A 14,161-nucleotide genomic window follows, 5' to 3' on the forward strand; every position below is an offset into this window, starting at 1 on the left:
CAAACTTTTAATTTTATCATTTCAATCAAAGCGACATTTATTTTTTAAATGAATTTTTATTATATATATTTGTTACATAATTTTTTTCCATGAATATACTATAAATTTAGTAATTATAATTATTTTATTGTTACGCACTTAATTAGTATCAATTTAATTGTTATCTTATAGAATTTTGTTTTTAATGTAAGTCTTAATTCTGCTTATATGCATCTATACTATTTTGGTTGAGCTAATGTCACGAGTCAACCGAACACAAATTCGATTGAGAAATGACTAAATTACTCATTCTTTTTACAAAGTAATAAATATAATTATTATGGTGTTTTTACCTTTTCTATATTAAATAAATCTATAAAAAGAACCAATTTTCATTTTATTATCTATGGAAGAATTGAAAATTAGATTAAAATTGTACGCACAAATTTCAAGACAAAATTAAGATTTGAAAATTAGGAAAATAAAAAAAAATTATAAAATTTTAGTTGAATAAATCCTTTGATACTTCTCTACAATGAAGTTTTGATCCAAGGGTTATTTAGACTTAATTTTGGATAGATGCAATCAACTTTATAGGTCGTCAAGATTTGATATTGAGAATGGTTTGGAGGGTTATTTGCTTGAGATTGCTTGAGAATTGATCTAAAGGTCTTTGAGATCTAATCTTGGGTCGATGGGGTTTGCTTTAAGGGACGTCAAGGCTTGATTTTAAAGAATGAGTTTGACCTCTTTTGTGTTTGTTATATTATACGTCGATAATGACAGTAGGAATGATTGCAAAGCAATAAGAAAGAAAAATAAGAACACGTAGATTTTATGTGGAAAACTGTTATCGAAAAAAATAACGAGCAGAGGAGGAGAAATTCACTAATGTTGAAAAACAACAATACAAGAGTTTTTTCACTACACACATTTGAAGGGTTAAACAACCTTATTATAATCAATGTCTAATAGAAGAAGTGTAATCCTATATGAATTCAACTTGTGCATCATGGCCTAGTTGAGTTTAGTGGTGGATGGGGATTTGTGGCGGGCTACGGCCTCGGTCCTTCTCCCCCACAGATCCCCTATTTTGCCTTTCTATTTTATTTCTTTAATAAGTGAGTTGTACCTCAAACTTTCCAACCCGAATCAAGCGGGATTCAGGTCACACAACTCTAACAATGTTGATACAATCAAATTAGGAGAGCTTTGATCCAAGGATCTTCAAGACTTGATATTAGATTAATGATTCCACATCAAGGACGTTCTAGACTTGATCTTGAAGAACGAGTTTAGTCCCATGTTTTTTAACTAAATACGATCAAAAGGCCAATTTTTTAGAATTGAAGCGGTGTTCTTCAAATTTTATTCAAGTTTCTTAATTTTTTATGATTTTGGAGAAAGCTTTTAGGTTGCATTTGTTTTATTGAAAACAACTTTTCGAAAATGATTTATAGAAAATGGATTGACTTTTTAGAAAAGTTGATACTTTCTAGTGTTTGGATAATTCTACCTAAACTATTTTATGTTATTTGACAAATTTTCTTAAATCATTTTCTAAAAGTTATTTTTTAATAAAAGGCTAAAGGGGTAAATAAGCCCCTGAACTTTGGCGAAAAAAACAATTAAGCCCCTTGCAAAACACACATTCAATTAAGCCTTCAAACTCTCAAACTGCATCAATTAAGCCCATTAACCAATGTTTTTCATCTTTGACGGTTACAACGCTGATGTGCCGTTACATGTCATAAATAGTTGTTGACGTGGTGATGACACATCAGCAAAAATAAAAGAAAATTCAATTTTTTTTGTAAAAAATAAAAGAAATATTTAATTTTTTTTACTAGAATGAAGTGGATAAGGAATGAGACTGGACAAATATATTATTTATTTATTTATTTAGAGATAAATAACAATAAAACAAGAACATAAATTGTTTACTTTAAAAAGTGAGCAAATCTTAAAACTTAAATTGCTTTCAATGCCAAAAACTTTTTGCATCTTGGAATCAATGGCAAAGCTAGGCAGGCTGGTAGGGGCCGACTCTCCTAAAATAGAAAGTTTTTTATTAGACTCATTTATAATTTATAAAATTTTAAATTAGTAATGGTAAAAATTATATTTTATCCCCAAAATGATAAAATTTTGATTTAATCCTTTAAAATTATAAAGATATAGGCTATTAAAATGATGAAATTACATTTTTACTATTATAAAATACAATTTAATTCCACCGCCCCAAAAAATAAAATTCTAACTTCGCTCCTGCTTTGAATTGTCTTGACAATATTTGAAAGTTTCGAAAGTCGCCATCAAGAATTTTATTTTTCACTTGGACAAAATTAAAATTGTAACCAAGTTGTCAATGTACCTTCGTTTTCTAAAGGGATCAAGTTATGTTATAGTTCAATTCTTTTTTTAATTTTTCAATTTAATCCTACACTTAGGAGTGATACAACAATTTAAGTTTAGATAACAAAATTAAAATTAAAACTTAAGAGATAATTTAGAGAACAACATTAAAATTAAAATTAAAATTAAAATTAAAATTAAAACTTACATTAAGATTAAAAGAAACCAAACATTAAATATATAGTTTGGACAACAAAATTAAACTTAAAACCTAAAACAACACTTAAAATTAAAGCCTAATAAAGCAACATCTTGCTTATAGAGGACAACATTAAAATTAAAATAAACTAAACATTCCTTGGTTTCTTAGGGGGGTTATCATGAATTACATCAACAAGATAATCAGAGGTTCGGCATTTGGCACACTTAGGGTTAATTTCACATGCCATCACATACATAAAACAACGAGAACAACCCATCACAACAAGTGACGGTTCCTCCGATGTTGTGTTGCTGAACTCACCTTCTTCACCAGAAGAATCTTGTTGATTCGGAAGCATGCGTGACGTTGCCGTTGGTGATGTCGATGAGGTATCCAAACATTGGTTAGTAGACAAACAATCTTCCGGGGGTGAATCTATCAGAGTTAATTCAAGATTCAAATCTATGTTTCTTCCATTTTCTTCTTCGCCAGTTTCAGTCAAACTTCTCTTTTCATAAGTTCCCTGACGATATTCCTTAAAAAAGACAAAAAAAAAACACACAGAAACATAAAAAGTTGATAAATTGAAATGAATTTCTTCATTAAGAGTATCGTCAGATTTCGTCGAATTTTAACCATTTATTCGGCCTTGCATGGACTTACTTGGAAAATCTTAACGAAATAAGAAAAAGGGTTAAAAATTGATAAATTTGACATGAATAATCTACTATATAAAGAATACATATATTATGAGGAATTTAAATTGGCTAATAGTTTACCTCATTATGATTTGCACTTTGATTAATGTTAGAGCAATTCTTCATAGTGTCATTAGCACTAGAGATGAGAGAAGAATTGCTAGATCTAACATCATCTATAGAACTCTCTTCCATAATTTCAGAGATTTTAGTGATACCGGAGATTTCAGAGGCCATTGATTGAAATTAGAGAGGAATAATGGACTCTTTCAACTTTGTTTACTCTCGATTTATAGAGAATTGGCTAGTGAGACTGTGAGAGGACATGGTTTTATAGATAACAATGAGTAGGTAATAATAATAATAATAATAATAGATTATTTGGTACCTAAGTGTTAAAAACTTTTAACAAGTGAGGTTGAGATTTTGGTAAATATCGTATTTATTTATTTTTAATTTTTTAAATGTAGCTTAAGGACATATGGTAAAATCTCAACTTCCCTTGTGGAGTTAAAAATTTCCATTACCAATGTACAAATAATAATAAGTTTAGTTCAAAATTGAAAATTTCCCATAAAATAATTTTGAGAATTTCTAGGTAAAAGTGAATAAAAAAAAGTTTCATTAAGACAACTAAGTAATTTGTATTAAATTATGAAACACCGAATTTGGTAAAGGAAAAAAAAACAATTTTTTACTATACTCTATATATACTTGTCATTAGCTCAACCATTTGAGGAAGCAATATAATGTTTAGAACTATTTCTAGCTTTTTCCCAAAGCATAAATAGGAGAATAATGTGTTTCAGCGTACTCGAATCCATGTCCTTTTTTATTGACAACAATGTTCGTGCCACTCGAATTAAGACTCAATCAACCATTATAATAATATTTTTGAATTTTCATATTTTTATATAAAATCTTTAAATAAAAAAATAAAAAAACTACTTAAAGTAACCAAAAGTTCAAGAACTGAACTCACAATTAATGGAATAGTTGAGACCTTGGACAAAACAACTTCAATCACCACCAAAAACGTCCACTTTTCTTTTCTTGCTAAAGGAAACATTCTTGCATCATCCTTATTCACTATTTATGCTGCTCTTTATGTCATTGCAACCAAAAATTGACTACCAAACAGTAAAATAGATGCAGTCAACAAGACGACTACGGTGCTACTCAAGGAAGTGGTTGAAATGGTGGAATTCGACTTAGGCCCTATTGTTGATGAAGAAATTGTCATGCATACTGAAAAGGTCCATGGATGATAGTTACTACCATTTCCTTTCCTCATCTTTCAAGTACTATATAAAGTCGAATCCAAGGCTCGTTAGAGCCACTGAGCATATTAAGAGCACTATTGCTGAATTGAAGTTCTCTCCAAAATGGCTTGAGGGAGAACACACTACCACTGACACTGAAAAGCTACTTTGATGAAATTTAGGAAGCAAAAACTACAGATGAACCAGTTCAAGGGGCTCCTGAATTGCCCACTACAACAAGCACTGCGTCCAATCCTGCTGGTTTCAACAAGATGATGGTTCATCATCTCACTTGTTCCATTGGCTCACACAATCGCATTATTGCAAAGCTTCGAGTAGATTTTTGCTCTTGTTTCTATTTTTCTTTTGAACTCTAGTACTCATGAACTTCGAACTTTTATAATGTTTGGATGATTTACTTTGGTGCAAATTTTCTTATCCGCATCTTACTTAAATATAGTTATATGATTATTGATCCAAAATTTAGGCAAAGCATTAAAATGTTCTAAATTAAGTTTTGTTGGATTAAGGATTCTACTAAAGCGGAGCCATAGATTTTTTGTTGATTAACTTCGTGTCTTGTTTGGTTTTGTTCAAAAACTTATCAAAGGGGAGATTGTTGAAGCAAGTTTTTGAAGTGGTTCTATGTGCCAATGGAAGTTCCCACTTATCATGCTTGAAAGTTGGCAATTTTTGAAACAAAATCTTTGGGCTATATTCAATGCTAATAATATGAAATATTCAAGTCTATCAATGAAGATCAACCATTTAGATAAACACATCTTGAAGGTCAAACCGGATCAAGCAATCAGATCCCTTGGATTGTGGGGAACGGATCGAGATATCATTAAGACATATTTCTAAATTGTCCCATTTACTTTGGTATTTATTTGTATATAGTATTTTTTTTAATTTATAAATGTTGCTCTATAATTTTTGTACTAAGTATTGATGGCACTTATGTTATAGAGGAACATTTTGGTGAGAGTGCATTTGAGTTGTAAATCCAGGTTGTTGTTTAGTTTTACAACATAAGTTCTCGAGGAGAGAATTTAAAGGTGACAGATCAAGTCTTTAGATGAAAAAGTGAGGTTGTTATAATAAGGTTTGATAGGACTTAGATCACCTGTTGCATTGAGATTAAAGACAATGGATGAGCTAGGCTTCATAGACGTTGGGAAATCAAATTTTGTAAACAATCACTGTCATTTGTTTTTCTTGTGTTTTACGTGGTGTCATCATAATTAGTGCCCAATTCCATTGTCACTTTCATTCTAATACTCTGTTTTTCTTACCAATTATCAACTATTCGATTCAACACAACATTTTAAATGCTTCAAGAATTTTCATATAAATTGCACTATCACGAGCTATATAAATAGACTATAACAACATCCATAGATATAAATTTAATTTTCCCCATATTACTAAACTAATAAGATTTCTAATCGTAATATATACATTATAGGAGAATATGTCTTGCCATAATCAATACTAGGCCTTTTCGAAAAGCCTTGTGTAACTAATTGTGATTTATATATCTTACAATTTCATTTTTCTAATTTCATTTCACACAGATACACATTTATTCCCAATAATTTTTACTCTTTCAACTATTCAAAATATTGATAGAAATAACTTCATGCTCTAAAAGTGAATTTAATTATGCTTGAATTGTTTCTTTTCATTTCACCAATCATATCTATGTCTACACTCTTCAATAGATTTAAGTTCAAGATCCACGGTGTTTTCCATTATTTCAACAGAAACATTATATGAAAAAACATTATTAGCAACTGTTTCATTTTGGTTTCATCTTTTTCTTCATAATAACATAATTTATCGAGATCTCTTCGTTTTCATTATTTTCAACTACTCATGTCCCTTATGGGGTGCTATCATTAGTTATATCTTGGACCTCTTCATAATTACTCATTTTTATAATATGACCATCTTAAATAATATATCTTTAATTATTTTTACCTATCATTAATAATTAATGATAATTTCTCTTACTTAATTAAAGGTATTTAATTTTTTATTTTTTTGACACAATGCCTAAAACTATCCATAGTCTCTTCCCAACCCATAAATAAGAGGATAATGTGCGCACTCAAACCCACATCCTCCTACATTGACAACAATATTCATGTCAATTATTAAGTTAAAACTTAATCAACTCTTACAATATTATTTTAAATTCAGTTACACTATAATAATATCTTACATTAAATTACTTTAAGGATTCTCTCATATTAATTACCTTAACAGTTACAACTTTTTTTTTACTAAAGTTGGGGTTGTTGAGTTGTAACAAGTTTGTTGTTATCTAACTAAAGTTGGGGTTGTTGAGTTGTAACAAGTTTGTTGTTATAAAACTCTTTATTTTCAATAAATTTTTGGGTTTGAGACTATTTTTTATTTGAGTTTGTCTATATCAATATTAAAATAATATTTCCGGGGTAAAATCAGAAAAATTTTTAGGAGAAACTTTTAATATAGTAAAAATATAATTTCATTATTTTAATAGTCTATATCTTTATAATTTTAAAAAGATTAAATTAAACTTTTATCATTTTAGCAGCCAAAATGCAAATCCTAAATCTTCCTTTCAATTACTATTTTTACTTTTTTTTTCCCCAATATTAGCTCATTTTATTTTATTGAGATATTAACTCATTTACATATTATTCTTTTCACATTATTTTGACTAAAAATTAGAAAACACGTTATAATCATTTCTTTATTTTTTGGGTTTTTATTTTCAGGTAATTTTTAAAAATTCACATAATAATTAATGAATTAATGAATATACCTTTAAAAAAATTCACATAATAATTGAATTTGAGTGTAACTAATTTTTATTACACGGATTACACAGATATAATATATTTGAGTAACTATTATAATGGGTGAGTTCAACTGAACTGAATTTATACTTTCTCATTCTTACGAGAATTAGCGGTAATTATGCCAATAATTAGAAGCAATTACCTGTTATCCTATGGCTTTCCAAACACACATATATAATTTAAGTTTAAGAAAATAATTTTTATACAAGTTTATAAAAGTTATTTTTATACAATAATAAAAAATTTTAATTTTAAGATATATATTTTTAAAAATACAATTATATATTTATTATTAGATAAAAACGTTGGAGTGCAAGTCTTGATACTTGGGTGTCCAAGTATCGATATAAAATGATGAATGAGTCTCAAGATTTATTCATTTAGTCTTGAGACTTATGCCTAGAAATAGAGAAAATTACATTTTAACTCATGCAATCATACTTGTAATGTACACTAACATGATATGTAATGAATAATATTTATAAAAAAATAATATAAAAACAAATAAAATTTTAATTAAAATTATAAAATAAAGATATTAAGAATCATAATATTTTAAGTTCAAATAATTTATGTGTATTTTTTTTATTTTTTATATAAAATATGTAAAAAAATAAAATACTTTCAAAATAATATAATAAAGTAACAATATTTTAACCATTACTCAATTAAATTAATTAATGTAAAATTAACTCATAATACAAACTCAAATATAATCCCACAAGAAAAATTCGTGGAATTTGTATAAACTCACTATCAATCATTATCCAAGCTATTTCTTTTTCGTAATTTCTTTTTTTTTTCTTTTTTAATAAATTAAATAAAGAATAAACTACGTTCACTCTAAATTTTGTTCGTAAATTTAATTATTTTAATTAAGATAATTACTTGAATTGATCACTAACGTTAAAAGTTTCGTTAATTCACTAAAAGATTGCTAACATGATAATTTTTTTTTACTTTTGACTAAAGCTAGGGACTTATCTATAATAAGTCAAAAACACTTTTTTTTGTTATTTGCAACATAAGACCAAAGTTTGTAAGTTATTTTTCTTTTTCCTTCTTGTTTGTGTCTTGGGAAAAGTAACAAAGGGAAATGATGGTAGCTTTGAGTATTTTAAAACAACCCAACCCCTCTCTCATGGATGACTTATTAAAAAATTACAAATTAATTATTGAACTATTTAAAAGATTTCATTTGAGTTACTGAATTATTAAAATTGTTATTGTATGACATTCTCTATTCACACCGCCTACACCAATTGAACACTTTTCTTTCCCTTCTCTTTTACAACTCATTTTTTCATGAAACGACTTTAAATATTACGAATATGCAAATCAAAATTTAAATAGTTTTCTTCTCCGATCTTCGACACGGACTGTCAAATTGACTTGTATTTAAGATATGTTCTTCTACTCATGGATGAGTATCAATCCACTGTACCTATCATCGAATCATTGTTTGGAGCTTATTAGTCAGACTTTTCTTAAAAAAATAATAATAACCCGATGACTTAGATAAAAACTTTTGAATAGTTAAATAATTTAAACGAAAACTTTACTTTTGAATATTTCAATAATTATAGGTTTCAACAAGTTTCTCTTGCATGAGTGAAGTTTTGTACATTCATGTATATAGGATAAGTTTAGATTGGGTTATTTTTCTAAACTCCAAAGCTCACTCGAAATATAGGAGTGTTTGAATAAAAATATACGACTCAAAAAGTAGGCCTGAACAAAAATTTAAATTTGTTTAAAATATAGATCAAGCTTAGATTTCAACATTTAAAACTTGAGCTCAGGCCAACCCAATCAATTTTATACTTTTGAAATATAATTTTATATATTGTATAATTTATATCACAAAATTAAATATATAATAAATGAAACATCTAAAATATGAAATATGAAATTATAAATAATATATTTTTTTAAATAATAATATTAGCGGACCTAAAATGGATATAGGTTAATCATTTATAAATATAAACAAACTTTGACAAAATTTCATACTCACATTTAAGTCACATCAATTTGAGCAAACATAAAGCCTAAGGGGCGAACTTGGCCCCTTAAATGAAAATTTTCTATTTAAGTCCTCTATAATACAATAAAATTAAACATTTGTTTATGATAATATTACACTTTGACTCTAAAAAATGGAGAAAATTATGTTTAACCCCTTAAAAATGATGAATAATAAATTAATACATTATGTTTAATCCCTTAAAAAATTATTATTCAATTCTGACTCCTAAAAAATATTTTGGCTTTGCCCCTGCATACTATTATCATACATAGACCCAACGTGAACTAACCCGACCCATTCCACGTGGAAAACTAGGGGCGAGTGTTTGATCTAACCGAATCGAATTATATCGAGTGTTAAAATTTTAAGTTAGTCGAGTTAACGAGTCCTATTTTATCATCTAAATTTAATTTGAATTTTTTCGAATCAAGTGAAATTGTTCGAGTTAAATTGAAAAAATATCAAATTAAAATCTTGTTACAGTATAACTAATTTCATGATAGAACAAATAATTTAAACTGTATATATTTGAAAATTTTTTCAAAGCAAAATAAGAAAAAAAAATTTAGTATAATAAATTTGAATTGATAATTTACTTATTTAGGTCCTCAAATTTATTTTTTTGAAAAAAAATTAAAATTATTTAGCTTTTTTACATAGTCTTTAGAATTTTTTTTAATTTTATTATTTTAAAAAGTTATGAAATATTGGAAAGAAAATTATAAATATTTTGAAATTTTAAAAATTATTTTGTAAGTTTTGTTGAAAGAGACTAATTTGTCAATGATCAAATAATTACACAAATTTATTATTTGAATTATTCAAATTATTCTATTTGTAAACTTCAACTTGACTCGAACTCGAAAAACTAAATTACTTATTTAAATTAACTTGAAAAATCGAACTCAATCGATTAACTCAAAATTTAAAAAAATAAATTCAATTTTTCGAGCAAAATCAAATTTTGCTTACCTTGGAAAACTAGTTTATCACTGCTTTACTTAATTTGCTCTTCCATTGACGTAAAATTTCCAATTTACGATGAAGCATTAAAATAATGATGATGATCACATGATAATGTACAAAATATAGCTCAGAATCTAATCAGCCTATTTCAAGACACCAACTGTACGATAAGTTGCTGTCTACTCGATTACATTATATTATGATGTATTTATATTGTATTATAATTAAGGGAAAAAAGGTGAGCCAAAGTTCTTACACCTTGTGATTTGGGTCTTCTTCACTTTCTGTTGATTCTCTGATCATTTCACCATTCTTTACACCTAAAAATCCCTCTGCTTCAGCATCAAAGCTAGCATGAACACTGTACAAGACATATACGAGTACCGCTAGACCCGAAAAGAACCCGAACCGGACATACGACAGTCCATCCAAAGATCCCAACAGAAATATATTCATGAAGATTGATATAGATGGTAGCCAAGGCATGAAAGGTACACCCCAAAATTCGGGTTTCCGCACTTGCGGTACCGTGTGACGAAAAATTAGTGTTATAGCTGTGGCGAGTCCGATACATAGGCCGAGTAGAAAGGACTTCGAACTCCCTGAGGGTGCAAAATGCCACGACAGGGTGAATAGAAGGGAAGTGAGGGTCAATAGGCATAGGAAGGATAATATTGGCCACGGCTTTGTTATCCCGATAACGACATATCGCCTGTAGATTACGGCGTTTGCGACCATGTAATAGACAAAGAGTGTGCCAATGGATATGAGGTTCAAGAGGATGTTTAGATCAGTGAAAAGGGCAATGGCAGCTGTGAAAATTCCTGAAAATGAAGAGGAATTGTGATAATTAACAGCAATAAAACATTTTTTTGATACTAGGCCTACTTAGTAAAAGTATTATGGAAGCTTTTATATTAAGATTTAGATTGTATTTAGCTAAAAACTAATATTTATATATTAGATCAAAAAGTAAATTGATTTTTTATGTTAAAAATTTCATACATTTATACCATTAAAAACTTGTATGGCTGACGAAATAACCAGTGACACGTGATGTGTCATGCGTATCTCATACCAACATATAAAGATCAGTTTTTAATAGTAGAAATTGTTAGAATTTTTAACAAAAGCACTAATTTACTCTTTAATCTAACGTGTATAATGATTAATTTACCCATTTTTTTGATAGAGAGGAAATACAACCTGACTCTTAATACAATAACTTTTATGATACATTTATCTGCCTATCTCTATTAATCTATCTCTAACCTTTAAATTAAAGAAAAATACACTAAATTCATATCCTCTTTATTAATAAAATAACAATAATATCTGTTAAGCTAGGAGTCAATACATAATAAACCTTACCATTGTTGATGAAAATTGAGGAGCAAGGTCATTATCAAATATCAATAATGGGCTAAAAATTGAAGACTTTTATTACCTTAACAATTAAAGCGTATATACTAATTTAGATTCAAAATAAACCTTAATTTAGTTCAAAATAGATATGAAACAGGTTGTGTGAAAGGCCATGCTGAAATTATCAATCAATAATGTAGACCCATGTGCCTTTTTCCCCCTAAATAGTTATGAAAGGGCTTTGTTAATTATTAATAATTTATTCTTTTCTATATTTTAATTCAGCACCTGATCCTTACAACATATGTTACTTAGGATATAGGTTTGGTGTTGTGCTTATATTAACTGCAGATCGTTACAATATCACGTTACAATATCTATTTAGCTTACTTTTTATTTTATGCTATAGTATTATTACAATATCTAATCTCATTGTCGTCGTTATTTTTATATTAACCTTTCATTCAAATCCACCTTAAATTTCAAATTCACGAAATTTTAAAAATAAAATTATAAATATATATTTTTTAAAAGAATTCTTTAAGTGACTGTGAGATAATTATTATTGAAAAAAACCGGATTTTTTAGTCATTTCGACGTAAAAAAAAGAGAGCAAGCATGAACAAAAACGGTTCAAGTGGGTTCAACTGCAACGGCCGAGGCCGAACTTTAAAATCAATGAAAATGCACATAGAGCCCAATGAACCCTCCCTCATCGGTAACAGTGCCCTAATGAAAAGAAATATATATTCAGTAAATAAAAAGAAATACGTACCGAGAAAAGCGGAGGCATTGAGAGGCGTAGATGTTTTAGAATGCACCCTGGCGAACCATGCCGGGACCACGCTTGAACGTCCAATGACGCACATGTACCTAGCCTGGCCCAACATCGCCACCAGCAACGACGTCGATATCCCGAAACTGGCCCCCACTCCGATCACCTTCGACACCCACTCCCACCTCCCACTGAACGCCGCCGCAAATGGCGCCTCTACATCGATCTGCGTGCTTGGCAAGTAGTTGACCAAATGATACACAACCAAAACATGAACAAAAAGTTAGGAAGTACTACCATGTCGTAAGGGAGGAGCATGGACATGGAAGCGGCCATGAGACAATACAGAATGGTGACGATAACGACGGAGCCTGTTACTCCAATGGGAATGTCTTTGATCGGGTACCTTACTTCCTCAGCCATGGTGGATACGGCGTCGTATCCAATGTAACTGAAGTAAACCATGGCGGCACCATTGAAGACACCGGAAGGTCCGTAGGGAAAGAAACCGGAAGGGCTGTTTGGGTTCATTGGACGAGTGAAATTATTCCAATCCCCTCTCCAAAAACCCATTAATACTACAAAGATTATGAAAAGGATATGTAATGTGGTGAGTATCATGTTCAGTATTGAACTTTCCCTTGTACTGTAACAGATTATGAGAGTGACGGTTAATACGACGGCGACGGCCAACAAGTCAATTTCGTTGAACCCTTTTGGGAGAGCCGCAGCTGTAAACCGCCATTTTGCGGTGGGTATACCGATTGCGGCGCTTAAATAAGAGGTGAAGCCTCTAGCAACGGCGGCGTTTGACATTACGTATTCCATTATCAGATTGGCTCCGGTTAAAAACGCTGCGAACTCACCGAATGTGATACGTAGGTAACTAAAGGCGCCGCCCGCGACGGGCATATGGACAGCGAACTCAGTGTAGCAGAAAGCGGAAAGGAGAGCACAAAGACCAGCAATGGCGTAAGAGATTAAGATTGCAGGGCCAGCATAGAGACGACTAGCTCTTCCGGTAGTGACGAAAACACCAGCTCCGACCATACCTCCTATTCCAAGACCAATTAAGTCGTACCATCGGAGGGACTTGTGCATATTGGAGCCGGAACGGGACTTGACCCAACTTAACTCTTCATATGAGGAAGAAACAGAGGGTGCCCGATGAGCGAAACGAGATGGAGTTTGAGCCAAGGCCCTGAGGTAAGACCGGAAAGTAGAGAAAGAGGACGGCGGGGACTCCATTGGAAGGTGGAGGATGAGGTTTAGCTTGTGAAGTGTAGGGAGAGTTATGGCGTTTGGGTTGGTTGCATTTGACGATTTATGGAGACAATAGAGAAAAGATTAAGGAGCCAGTTTTGGAGTATTTTTCCATTAGAAAGGTTTTAGTTTCACTTGTAGTTCCTTCCTTGTATTCGAATTGTCTGATCCTTAGAAAACATCACTCTGCAACTAATTAAAATAAGGATTTCAAAATCCAATCCTCCTTGAAACCGATTATATTCAATTTGATTATTTTAACTCGATTGAATAAATTGTTTTAAAAATATGTTAAAAATAAAAAAAAAAACTAATTTAATTAGTTTGAGTAGTCTCCAGACATAATTGTTGTAAGCTACATTAAATGCGTCAAATAAATTCTTGTAATGACTAGAAACTGTGGAAAATTTTTTAA

The 14,161-nt window shown here is 30.0% G+C and overlaps 2 protein-coding genes across 2 annotated transcripts; both read right to left on the reverse strand.

The window, feature by feature from the left end:
• Nucleotides 1-2,587: 2,587 nt before the first annotated feature.
• LOC107919757 (uncharacterized) lies at nucleotides 2,588-3,518 on the reverse strand. Its single transcript, XM_016849134.2, has 2 exons — nucleotides 3,316-3,518; nucleotides 2,588-3,071 (listed from the first exon to the last, which is right to left on the reverse strand). The coding sequence occupies exons 1-2, from the start codon at nucleotides 3,469-3,471 to the stop codon at nucleotides 2,682-2,684; spliced, it is 546 nt and encodes a 181-aa protein (XP_016704623.1). The 5' UTR covers nucleotides 3,472-3,518; the 3' UTR covers nucleotides 2,588-2,681.
• Nucleotides 3,519-10,419: 6,901 nt separating this feature from the next.
• On the reverse strand, nucleotides 10,420-13,900 carry LOC107919063 (cationic amino acid transporter 7, chloroplastic). The gene is made up of 3 exons (XM_016848592.2): nucleotides 12,781-13,900; nucleotides 12,484-12,709; nucleotides 10,420-11,167 (listed from the first exon to the last, which is right to left on the reverse strand). The coding sequence occupies exons 1-3, from the start codon at nucleotides 13,729-13,731 to the stop codon at nucleotides 10,596-10,598; spliced, it is 1,749 nt and encodes a 582-aa protein (XP_016704081.1). The 5' UTR covers nucleotides 13,732-13,900; the 3' UTR covers nucleotides 10,420-10,595.
• Between the last annotated feature and the right edge of the window lie 261 nt (nucleotides 13,901-14,161).

Source organism: Gossypium hirsutum, chromosome D13 (assembly GCF_007990345.1).
Source record: "Gossypium hirsutum isolate 1008001.06 chromosome D13, Gossypium_hirsutum_v2.1, whole genome shotgun sequence".
Classification (NCBI taxonomy): Eukaryota; Viridiplantae; Streptophyta; class Magnoliopsida; order Malvales; family Malvaceae; genus Gossypium; species Gossypium hirsutum.